Source organism: Cystoisospora suis (genome assembly GCF_002600585.1).
Source record: "Cystoisospora suis strain Wien I chromosome Unknown contig_3144, whole genome shotgun sequence".
Classification (NCBI taxonomy): Eukaryota; Apicomplexa; class Conoidasida; order Eucoccidiorida; family Sarcocystidae; genus Cystoisospora; species Cystoisospora suis.
Genome location: NW_027155939.1, coordinates 1 through 9,526, shown reverse-complemented (window position 1 = coordinate 9,526; position 9,526 = coordinate 1). Strand labels below are relative to the sequence as shown.

The following is a 9,526-nucleotide window of genomic DNA, read 5'->3' as shown; positions in this document are numbered from 1 at the left end:
GGTGCGCGCCCTCGCCGAGCACGTCGACTCCAAGTGTCCGAAGCATTTCCCACTGATGGTCACGTGGAGAGGCACGGGCATTTTTCGGAGTTAGAACGAGGAAGAATTTCCCGTGCACAACGCAGGATGTTTCTGCACGTGCAAACTGGACTTTTTGGCGTAAGAGTGCACATCTCAGACCCCAGGAGACTGCAGACAGCGACTTCACGGTGTCGCCCCTTCGTCTGCGGAAGCCAGCGTGAGTGTCGGGACACGGAGACGTCAAAAGTTCATCACCCCGTCGTGCGACAGGACAAGCTGAAGAACAAAAGAAAGAGAGCGCCAAGTGACCCTGCATGGCGCTTCACTAGCAGAAAGAAAAAATGGGACCATAGGGCAGCTGATTAAGCCCGGTTGATGAACCCATAGCGGTTACCCGGCACTGGTACGCGTGGTGACGTACGAGCGTTGTAACTACACGACCCGACCAGACTGTTAGGTATTAGAGAGGGTATGCCCCGCAGTGACCCAACCACACGTTGGTTTGCAGTGCCCACGCTACTCTACTAGGACAGGAGTCCCCGGTCCCTTTGGCCCTCCTTCCAACGGCCAACGCGCCTACTTCTTCGCAGTCTCCCGTCGGTGCCGCCGTAGATGCTGCGTGAGCTACTAAGTCCGTTCAGCAGTGTTCAGGACCCTTCGCACCTTCGCTAGAATGCCCGTTTCCTAACTTTTGAAGTCTTTTTGGCGGTTCCTGGCATACACCCGAGTACCAGAGCTTATGGCGAGAGCATAAGCCCAGGCCCCCGGCGAAGCTGAATGACTCCCTAAAGATGCGTTCCAAGGTCTCAATTGCTACGATAGGGGAAGGGCCATAGTCGGAGGGCAACCTAGGGAGACAGAACGTGGACAGGGTCGGGAGGAGCTTTGCTAGGTTGTGCCGGGCCAGGCTCACAGCCTACCAAAGCACCTTCAGCCATCGGAACACGCAAAAACAAGTGACATGTATGCGTTTGAGATCTCGTGGCGCGACTTCAGTCCTGCGAGGCTGACTGGGCCTTGCAGCTACCGGCAAGGGCGCCGGGCTCGCTCAGCATACAGAGAATATCGGAGTTCTGCGCCGTGCCACCTGTCTCCGCTGTACCTGTGGTTACTCCAGGACACGAAGGAAGCCGCCGCCGAGTCCTCTTCAGCAGGGCTTGGGGCCAGGGCTTAGCGCGCGAGGCAGCAGTAGCTCACGCGAGATGTGCAACCGCACAGAAGAATGACCACGAAGCAACCACTGAGGGAAAGGGGCGAGACAGCGCGTTTGGCAACACATGGGGAGCACTGATTGACATTCTCCGTGGAAGGTGAACATACATAGCACTTGCAGAAGCGACAGCCTACCTATGTGCTGCTCTCCATCTCCCCATCCCCCTCCGTGCAGTCGGCCTGTTGTCTCTGGCTAATAGTAAGCTGCGCGTCGCTGACGGGCGCTGAGGGCAGCGGGCCGTCTGACGCCGCGGCGGTATACGGGAAGGGTTCCGGAACAGAGGCGTGAGTTGGGTCCGTGGGCTGCTGAGACACCAGGGGCGCAGTGGCTCCCTGAGAGTCAGCACACGACACTGGATTGACGATGTGAGTTGGCACCTCCTCTAGCAGCAGAAACACCATACCGTGCAGGCACCGAATCCACAGTCGTCCTCTGTATGATGGTAATCCCCAAAACTTGAAGAGCAAAATTGCCTCTTACTCTGTTCGCTCCGTCACATACTGCTCTATCCGTCCCAGAGCCACTCGGGATGGAGGGGGGGCGGTGGCGCCTGAGCTGGACGATTCCGCTGGGGGAGTTGAGGTACACTTGACGGCTGGTCCGATGTGCCGAGCCTGGTGACGGCCGCGGCTATCTGTGGGCACGGGAGGCCGAAACGGAACTGTCCTGCCTGAGTAACGGTTGCACCAGCTATGGTTCCATCTCGACGCTTTGTCCGAAAGTTCTCAAACTGATGGGAGCGACGAGTTTGGGGTGTATCTCAAATGCTGACTCTGCGGCGTCCCGAGTAGTCGCGTGCTCTCAGAGGCCGCGCGCCTGGCTTCCATGTGTCGCCTCAGGGACGCCCGTGTCCGCGGCGGGGTGCCAAGCAAGCCCGTAGGACCAGTTCTGCAGTTAGCCGATCAGCGACGAAGACCGAGTGCCAAAATTATGCATATAGAGAGGATAAGGTCACCGGAAGAATCCTCAAAGAGGTGCTGGACCAAGTTGGAGAATTTCTGTCGCAAACGAGGACATGCAGGGGCGCTCCCGTTCGGCGGCGGCCGGGAACCGAGTGCAACGTTCCCTGGCGGCCGCTCACCGTCGGTAACCGAGCATGCCTCCGAGCCCGCTTGCGTCACTCGCTCTCGCTAGCAAATCAGCAGCGAAGCTTCCGCGTTGCCGGGCACGAAGATGTCAACGCGCTGTAGACGTCTGCTGCGCTTGCTGCTGAAGACGCGTCGGTCTTGGTCGAATTGAGCCGTCGGACTTCCACCAGGTTTTCTCGGAGTCCGGTGGCAGTTGCGTGGGGACGCGCCCTTTCACACCAAGCCGAGCCCTGGAAACAATCGTTCTGATTAACGAAGGCCATGGCTTCTTCACGCTGGAGTCTTTCGGACGGGCCATGCATCTGGGGCGGAAGAGTGGGGTTCAAGACAAACAGAGCAATTACTCTTCTGCTTGTAGCATGCGCGTGTCTCACTGTTCCCGCGCAAGGTGTACCGGGCGACTCTGATCCAAATCCGCAAACCCCACCGGCACCGCAGTCTCCTCTGGGCCAGTGCACCGCGAAAGATGGGGCTACCTCATGCAGTTGTGGCGCTGCCGCTGACAAGGGACGCAGCGGAGCCGCTGTCCAACAACAAGTAACGCTTTCCGATGACAGTCCGAAACTGGATCTCACGTGCACGGGTGCCGGAGTCTCTGGCGTGCCGGCAACCATGGTGGACGGCGATGTCTGCCCGCAAAAGCCGGATGTGTCTCTCTGTGGCGATTCCAGCGAAGCCCCCAACATTACGGCAGTAAAACTGAACACCCTGCTTGCCTCGTCCGCGGCCATCGTCACGTGGAAGCTGGAGAGCAACGGGATTCAGGATCAGAAGAAGTACTCGCTGAATGTCCCTGTAGACGCCTTCCCTCTTGTGGACAAGGAGTTCTTTGTAGGTTGTAAGGAAACCAGTGCCCCAGTGTGTAAGGTGTCTGTGGCACTGAAGGCGAGAAAGTCAACAACGGTCGGGCAAGCAGTGACATGCGCGTATGGGGCAGCCAGCAATGCTAAGCGTCAGTCCGTGACACTGACTCCATCAAACAATAAACTTACTATTACTTGTGGTAAGGAGGGAGAGATTGTACCCACCGGGAACTTAACGAAGTTGTGCGTCCACGGCGGGGACCCCACAAACGCAAGCTGCAGTCCTCAGGCCTTCACTGAGCTCTTTCCCGGGTCGGTGCAGTCGTGGTGGAGCATAGGAGAAGGAAACCAAGCGGTCCTGACGATCCCTGCAGACAAATTTCCTGTTGAGGAGCGCAAGTTCGCTCTCGGCTGCAAGTACACTCCTCCAGCATCTAAACCGGATAACACGCGCGACGCGCAATCTTCGGCGTCGCCATCCGTATGCTCCGTCGACGTCATAGTAGCGAAACAGTCTCCAACAACGACAACTACGTCATCGACTTCGTCTGCCTTCAGTTCAGTGTGCGTCTCAAGAACCAGCGTGAACGTGGTGGTCGGGCTTCTGTCCTTAGGCGCACTTCAGGCCGTTTCTTTACTTGGTTAGTTGCTCCTCTTAGGATTTATGTCTCTAGGCGGGATGCTTACAGCTTCAAGTGAGAAGCAGGCGAACGAGGCACGGTGCTCCATGATACGTTCAATTTGACGTCCATGTACGCCCATATGTGCGACCGTGTCCCGCCGGTTGCATCCCATCTGTTACTCAGGTTAGCCATAGCTCCCTGGTGGCTGACTGCTACGGTCTGCGCCGACGGTACCTCTACGTCATTCTCCCGGAACTAGTACTACTGACACCTTTAAGAACAAGTTCGTCCGAAGGCGTCTGTACCCTGCATGTTTGTGGCCTCTTTGTGGGCCCTGTCCGGTAAGAGATCGTGCAAGCCCATGACCAAGTAAACCAGTGCAATAGCGTAGATATGACATTCTTGGTTTGATGCTGTAGATTGTTTGGGTATGTTCTGTTCAGTGGATTTGTTTTTTTCATACCAGCCGTCTAGCTCCAGGGACACCGGGCCAGCCCGGAGAACACGAAGGGGCTTGAAAGAAGCAGCAAGATTTTGAACTGCTAATCTTTGTCACGCGTGCCTCGGCCCTGGACACATTCAGCTACCACGTTGATACGCTCGTTCTCGAAACCGTTAGTATCGCGCATCTCGTCGAGCCCCTTTGGCTCTTCCTGACGGACGGACTGTCAGTACCGGTTCCTTCGAGAAAAGGTGAGAACATCGGCGAAAACTCGAAAAGCTAGCATTGCTCTCCCATCCAGAAGACTCTGGTGCCGGAGTTCTCCAGACAAGAGTCTTTCCAGGTGGCATTTAATGTGGACTTCAGGCCTGTGGACACGCTAGGTGCGGTTTGTAGAAAGAAACTGCAGAAGAGCGATTGCCGCACTTCTCTCCTGCGCGCTTCCAACACTATTTGATCGCCGGTGTCTCTACACGGTCGCATCTCCCACTGGAATGCCTACAATTTTGGAAAACGACATCGCACGGAGGAGGCTGTCGTGCAGACACAGCTCTGCCCGATACCCCGATACGTGCCATCAAAGTTCAGATACACTACCTGTTGCCTACGTATCTTCAGAGCCAACGGTGACAGGTCACGTGCGACCTGTCGGTCACGTCACGGCACAGATGTCCGAGTGTTTGTCTCTCCTTTGACGGAAGTGAATGTGGCACTCTCTGGCCCCATATTCCTACATCGTCTAAAACGTGTTTCGCCGCCTGCAGGTTTTCTATGCTCGTAACTGACGCTGCTAACCACAAGAGGAAATTTCCCCTACATGTGCTTGTGGATTCCTATGATTGCATAAATGTAGCAGCTATCCGGGAACGGTTTTTCTAGAGGACTGTGGAACAAGACGCTGGGGCTGCGGCAAGTGAGCCAGGTTGGTATCTTTTTCCGTTGATTTCGACTCGTGTCTCGCGCCTCATGTGTCTGCGCCAACGTTGAAATACATGTCCACTCTCCCAGTAGCTTTTACTCCGGATAGTGAGACTGTCCCGGAGATCTGAACGGCTCCTCTTAGCTTCGGGAGAACGCCACATGCACAGCTGCGCCGGGTGCAGTGTTGGTTCACAACTCACCCTTACCTCACCTGGTCGCTACCTGTAATGCTGGTTAGCTCACGGTACCATCATCTCACTTGGTATGTTACCTGTGTGGCGGCTGACTAGGCTGCCGAGATTCGTGATGGCTCAAGCTGGTGAAGAGATGCACTTAGGTGGAGGTGGGGGGGGTACTCAACTGGCCGACCAGGGAGAAGTATCCTCAGTTTCGCTTGTAGGAAACAGCCACGGAAGTACACAGAGTTCAGCTGTCCTGCGTGCGGAGGTTACCGAGCAGTGCGGAGCAAAGACAAAGTAGCACTTGCAGCGGCACTTGTCAGGATTTATGATCCTGAAGGTAACCGCCCGCTCCAAGCCTGGAGGGCGTAGAGGCACGTGAGACCGGTAGTGTTGAGCGGCGATGAGTCGGAGAGGCCGCTGCGCTGCGACTGGTACAAACGGTCCCTCCCGCCGTCTGTATAACATTATAGGGAAGACGAGAGCAACTCCACAGCATGATGAAAGTCCAGAAACTAGCAGCAGCGCAAGAGGTGTGGCACTTGGCGAGCACCCAGCAGAAAGGAGAACTACACCACGAAGCAAACACGGGGACGCCGACGCAGGCGCCCCGATGCAGAGACGAAGCCCGGGGTCAAGCGGGCCACGGCCAGCATCAGGTCACTCTCTTCAGTCGTGTAAAAAAAGGAACTGCTACAACAAGGGATGATAAAAAGGTGAGGAGGACTGCCAACATCTTCGGGTGGCTGCGGCTAGGCCATCCACCCGCTAACACAGGAGCTGAGGCCCGTAACGTGGAAAAATCGGAGCCCTGAGAAACCCGCGGATGCAAACGCAAAGCTGTAGGAAAGAGGAAAATACAACACCGGGAAAAGATACAAGGGATCTACATTGTCAGTTCTTCTATTCTTTTACCTCTTTTTCTCGAGGGAAACTGAAGACTAAGGAGTCAGAGCTTTCGTTACAGGAGTGTTGCCTTGGAGCCCGTAAGGCACGAGGAACTGACGGTGTCCTGTCCGACGAGTTTTCGAGTCCGTCACCCGGGAGTTCTGCGGTGCATGTCATTCTTCTGAGGCAAGCAGTTTCCTAATTCCGTGTATTCCTATTCGTCTTAGAGGTGTCGTATCGGTGGCTATCCCCCACGTGAAGCGACTTGTTCTTGCCCCAGTGGAACTCGCTTCCGTTTCCGGACAAACTGAAAAGAAGCTATATACAGGCGAAAGTTGCGGGTTAGACAGCGCTTGCCCCGGCTCTACGCTATTCTGGGCTAAAATATCGATTCTCTGAAATCAATGAGTACGGCTAAAATGTAAGTTTCCGGCTTCAAACGTGCACGAGTGAAGCAACGAACTTTCCTCCGCCACTAACGCGTTACAGACAAGTGCAGTGAGCCTGATTCACTAGCCGCGGCGTGCAAGGGCGGCACACCTCCTCGACCGGAGGCTCTGCTGCCATGGTAGGCGGGTTTTCAAGTGACAATCTTCGAAGGTCACGCGGCTGGCTGATTAGTCGGACCAGGAGTCTCGAGCTAATCGCGACGGGTGCAGACTGTCTACGGTCTCCGTACTAGAAACGGGTACTCTGCAACTGACAACTCAGCTAGTGTTACGTAATGTGTCACACTTCGCACCATCTGGCTAGTCGTGGCCGCGCCATGGCGCATGCGCCCCTTTGGCTGTGTCGTCGGTAACCGAGCGCGGCGCCGCGCCCGACCTTTCTTATTCTACAGTGGAATCGTTTGTGAGCCGGTGCAGCTTTTCTATTTGAGCACTGTAAGCCTGTGTAGAGTTCTGCGGCGCTTGTAGAGATCGGGTTTCCCATGTGTGTTTAGATTTTCACTTTCTCTCAGGACGGGGTATTGTGTGTGGGGAAGCGCCTCAACAGCGAACACTCGCCGAACTTTGGAAACACTGCTTTCTGGAAGACGTCATGGGTTTCTCGAGACTCACAACCGGGGCAGAGGCCTTCCGCAAAGGAGAGTGGCTTACGCGAAGTGCAGCGGTTATTCTTGTGTTTCTAGGGTGCGCGTGCGTCACCGTTCTCGCGCAAGACGGTCTGGGGAGTCAAGACCCGGAGGGTTCTCAGTCTGCTAAACCACAATGCACCAGTAACAATAGTGGTAGCTCGTGCACATGTCCGGTTCTGGCTAAACCACAAGCCGCTCAGGCCGCGGAAGAATTGACAGCAACTCTTTCCGAGGAGAGCCCGAACATGGATCTAACTTGCGTGGGAGCCAACAACAGCGGCGCGCCGGACACCATGAGTCAAGGCAATGTCTGCCCCGGAGGTGACGGTGTGAATGCCTGCCTCACGACAGCGGCGGCCAGCGCCTCCATGTCGAAGGTGAACAACAGTGGTACGACAGTGACACTTGACAGCCTGCTTGCTCAAGATGCGACCGGCGTCAAGTGGAACGAAGAGAGCACAACCGGTGGGGATCAGAAGAAGTACTCGCTGGCTATCCCTAAAGCCGCCTTCCCTCTCCTGGATAAGCAGTTCTTTGTAGGGTGCAAGGACAATACGCCCAACACACCAGTGTGTAAGGTGTCTGTGGCAGTGAAGGCGAGGAAGTCAGCAACGGTCGGCGAGGCAGTGGCATGCGCTTATGGGTCGGCGAGCAATGTCAAGCGTCAGTCCGTGACACTGACTCCATCAAACAATACACTTACTATTTCCTGCGGCAAGGAGGGGAAGATTGTACCCACAGCGGATTTAACGCAGTTCTGCGCTTACGGTGAAGATCCCGGAAGCTGCGAGCCGCAAGCCTTCACTGGCCTTCTGCCTGCGTTCGACCAGTCGTGGTGGGATACAAAAGAAGCCACTTCAGCAATCCTGACGATCCCAGCCGAGAAATTTCCTGCTGATGAGCGGAAGTTCACTATCGGCTGCAAGTACACTGCAGCTNNNNTATGCAGTGTCGACGTCACAATCACAAAGCAGCCGTCAACAACGACAACGACCTCATCGACTTCCTCTGCCAGCAGTCCATTGTTTGTCGCAGGAACCAGCGTGAATGTGATGGTCGCGCTTGTCTCCTTAGGCGCACTTCAGGCCGTGTCGTCACTTGCTTAACTGCTTACAGTACTGATGGAATGCTTCCGTCTTTGAACTCAAGGGCACAAAGAAGAGGAGCAGCGCCTGTCCTTCGTTGATGTACAGGCACGGCGCTCCTCGGTATGTTGGAACTAAAGTTCATGTACACTGCCGGCGGGATATGAATCTCCGGGGCCGACGTGATAGATTACTCCGTTGTCCCGCTACCCGCTCGCTCGCCGACGAATGGGTGTCAGTCTCTCCCCCGGCGGCACGTCTGTGTGGTCCTCGCTGGCCTACTAATATCGGCACTGTCGAGAACTTCTGCTCCAAGGTCTAGGTGACCTGAGCTTTTTTCTACGGCCCTTGAATAGTACAAGCTGATGTCCACGTAGCTATGTGGTTCAACTTTCGTGAAGCACTACCGACGGCGCTGAGGCGGCCTCAGAGTATAGCGGGTGTGAAAGTCAGTCGATTTTTCATGTCGATCGTGATCGGGAAGCAGCAGGGATCTCACCCGTGGGTGACCTGGACTGCACATCATTGGCTCACGGACGCCGGCTCTGAGTGCGGTCGGTTCTCGTTTTAGATTCAGACATAGAAGCTCCATAGGTTCGCGGGTTTGATTGGATGCTTGTGGAATCAGGGGGACCAGCCATGCGTGCAGATGCTCCGTATAGATTACAGCTCACTCAAGACGGAGTTGAAGCTGCAATCTTGAGTGCCCCATCGATAGAGGTGACCTTCAAGTAAGCATCGTGTTCGCAAGGCAGTATGACAAGGCGGCTGAGGATTCGTCGTCTGGTGGTTCGTAGGCTGACGCACACTACCACCAAGTAAGCAGTCGGCCTTTGACGGGAAAGAGAAGCTCTGTGGCTTCTGCCGGACAGCGGTGCGGGACGAGTCGAATCTGCCGTGCCGGGTGTACTCCTTGTCAGGCACAACGAGCGAAGGCAAAGAGTAAGCTGCGGCGGTATCCGTGCCAAGGGAAGACAGAAACGAAAAAAAAGTATCATTGCAGCGGACGCAGTTGAAGGAGAATCTATCTCTGAGGCAGACAAGGACTTTTCGGCACGCGTGGTTGTCAGCGTTGTCTTTCAGCTTACTCATTCGTGTTCGCCGAACTGTTGAGACGCTTGGACGTTCCCGTAGAGGAGTGGCACACACTGCATACCCACCGGGTGCGCGCCCTCGCCGAGCACG

At 55.6% G+C, this 9,526-nt stretch overlaps 3 protein-coding genes across 3 annotated transcripts; 2 read left to right on the top strand and 1 right to left on the bottom strand.

Moving 5' to 3' along the window:
- Nucleotides 1-1,566: 1,566 nt before the first annotated feature.
- CSUI_006283 (uncharacterized protein) lies at nucleotides 1,567-2,668 on the bottom strand. The gene has a single exon (XM_068066447.1). The coding sequence runs from the start codon at nucleotides 2,622-2,624 to the stop codon at nucleotides 2,373-2,375; it is 252 nt and encodes an 83-aa protein (XP_067921579.1). The 5' UTR covers nucleotides 2,625-2,668; the 3' UTR covers nucleotides 1,567-2,372.
- Nucleotides 2,032-4,231, top strand: CSUI_006282 (srs domain-containing protein). The gene has a single exon (XM_068066446.1). It carries the CDS (start codon nucleotides 2,584-2,586, stop codon nucleotides 3,769-3,771), a length of 1,188 nt encoding a protein of 395 aa, XP_067921578.1. The 5' UTR covers nucleotides 2,032-2,583; the 3' UTR covers nucleotides 3,772-4,231.
- Nucleotides 4,232-7,022: 2,791 nt separating this feature from the next.
- Nucleotides 7,023-9,523, top strand: CSUI_006281 (srs domain-containing protein). Its single transcript, XM_068066445.1, has one exon. The coding sequence runs from the start codon at nucleotides 7,220-7,222 to the stop codon at nucleotides 8,360-8,362; it is 1,143 nt and encodes a 380-aa protein (XP_067921577.1). The 5' UTR covers nucleotides 7,023-7,219; the 3' UTR covers nucleotides 8,363-9,523.
- Nucleotides 9,524-9,526: the final 3 nt, after the last annotated feature.

Coding starts and splice junctions, on each gene's coding strand:
- CSUI_006282 (XM_068066446.1), top strand. CDS start 2,584: ATGGCTTCTTCACGCTGGAGTCTTTCGGACGGGCCATGCATCTGGGGC.
- CSUI_006283 (XM_068066447.1), bottom strand. CDS start 2,624: ATGCATGGCCCGTCCGAAAGACTCCAGCGTGAAGAAGCCATGGCCTTC.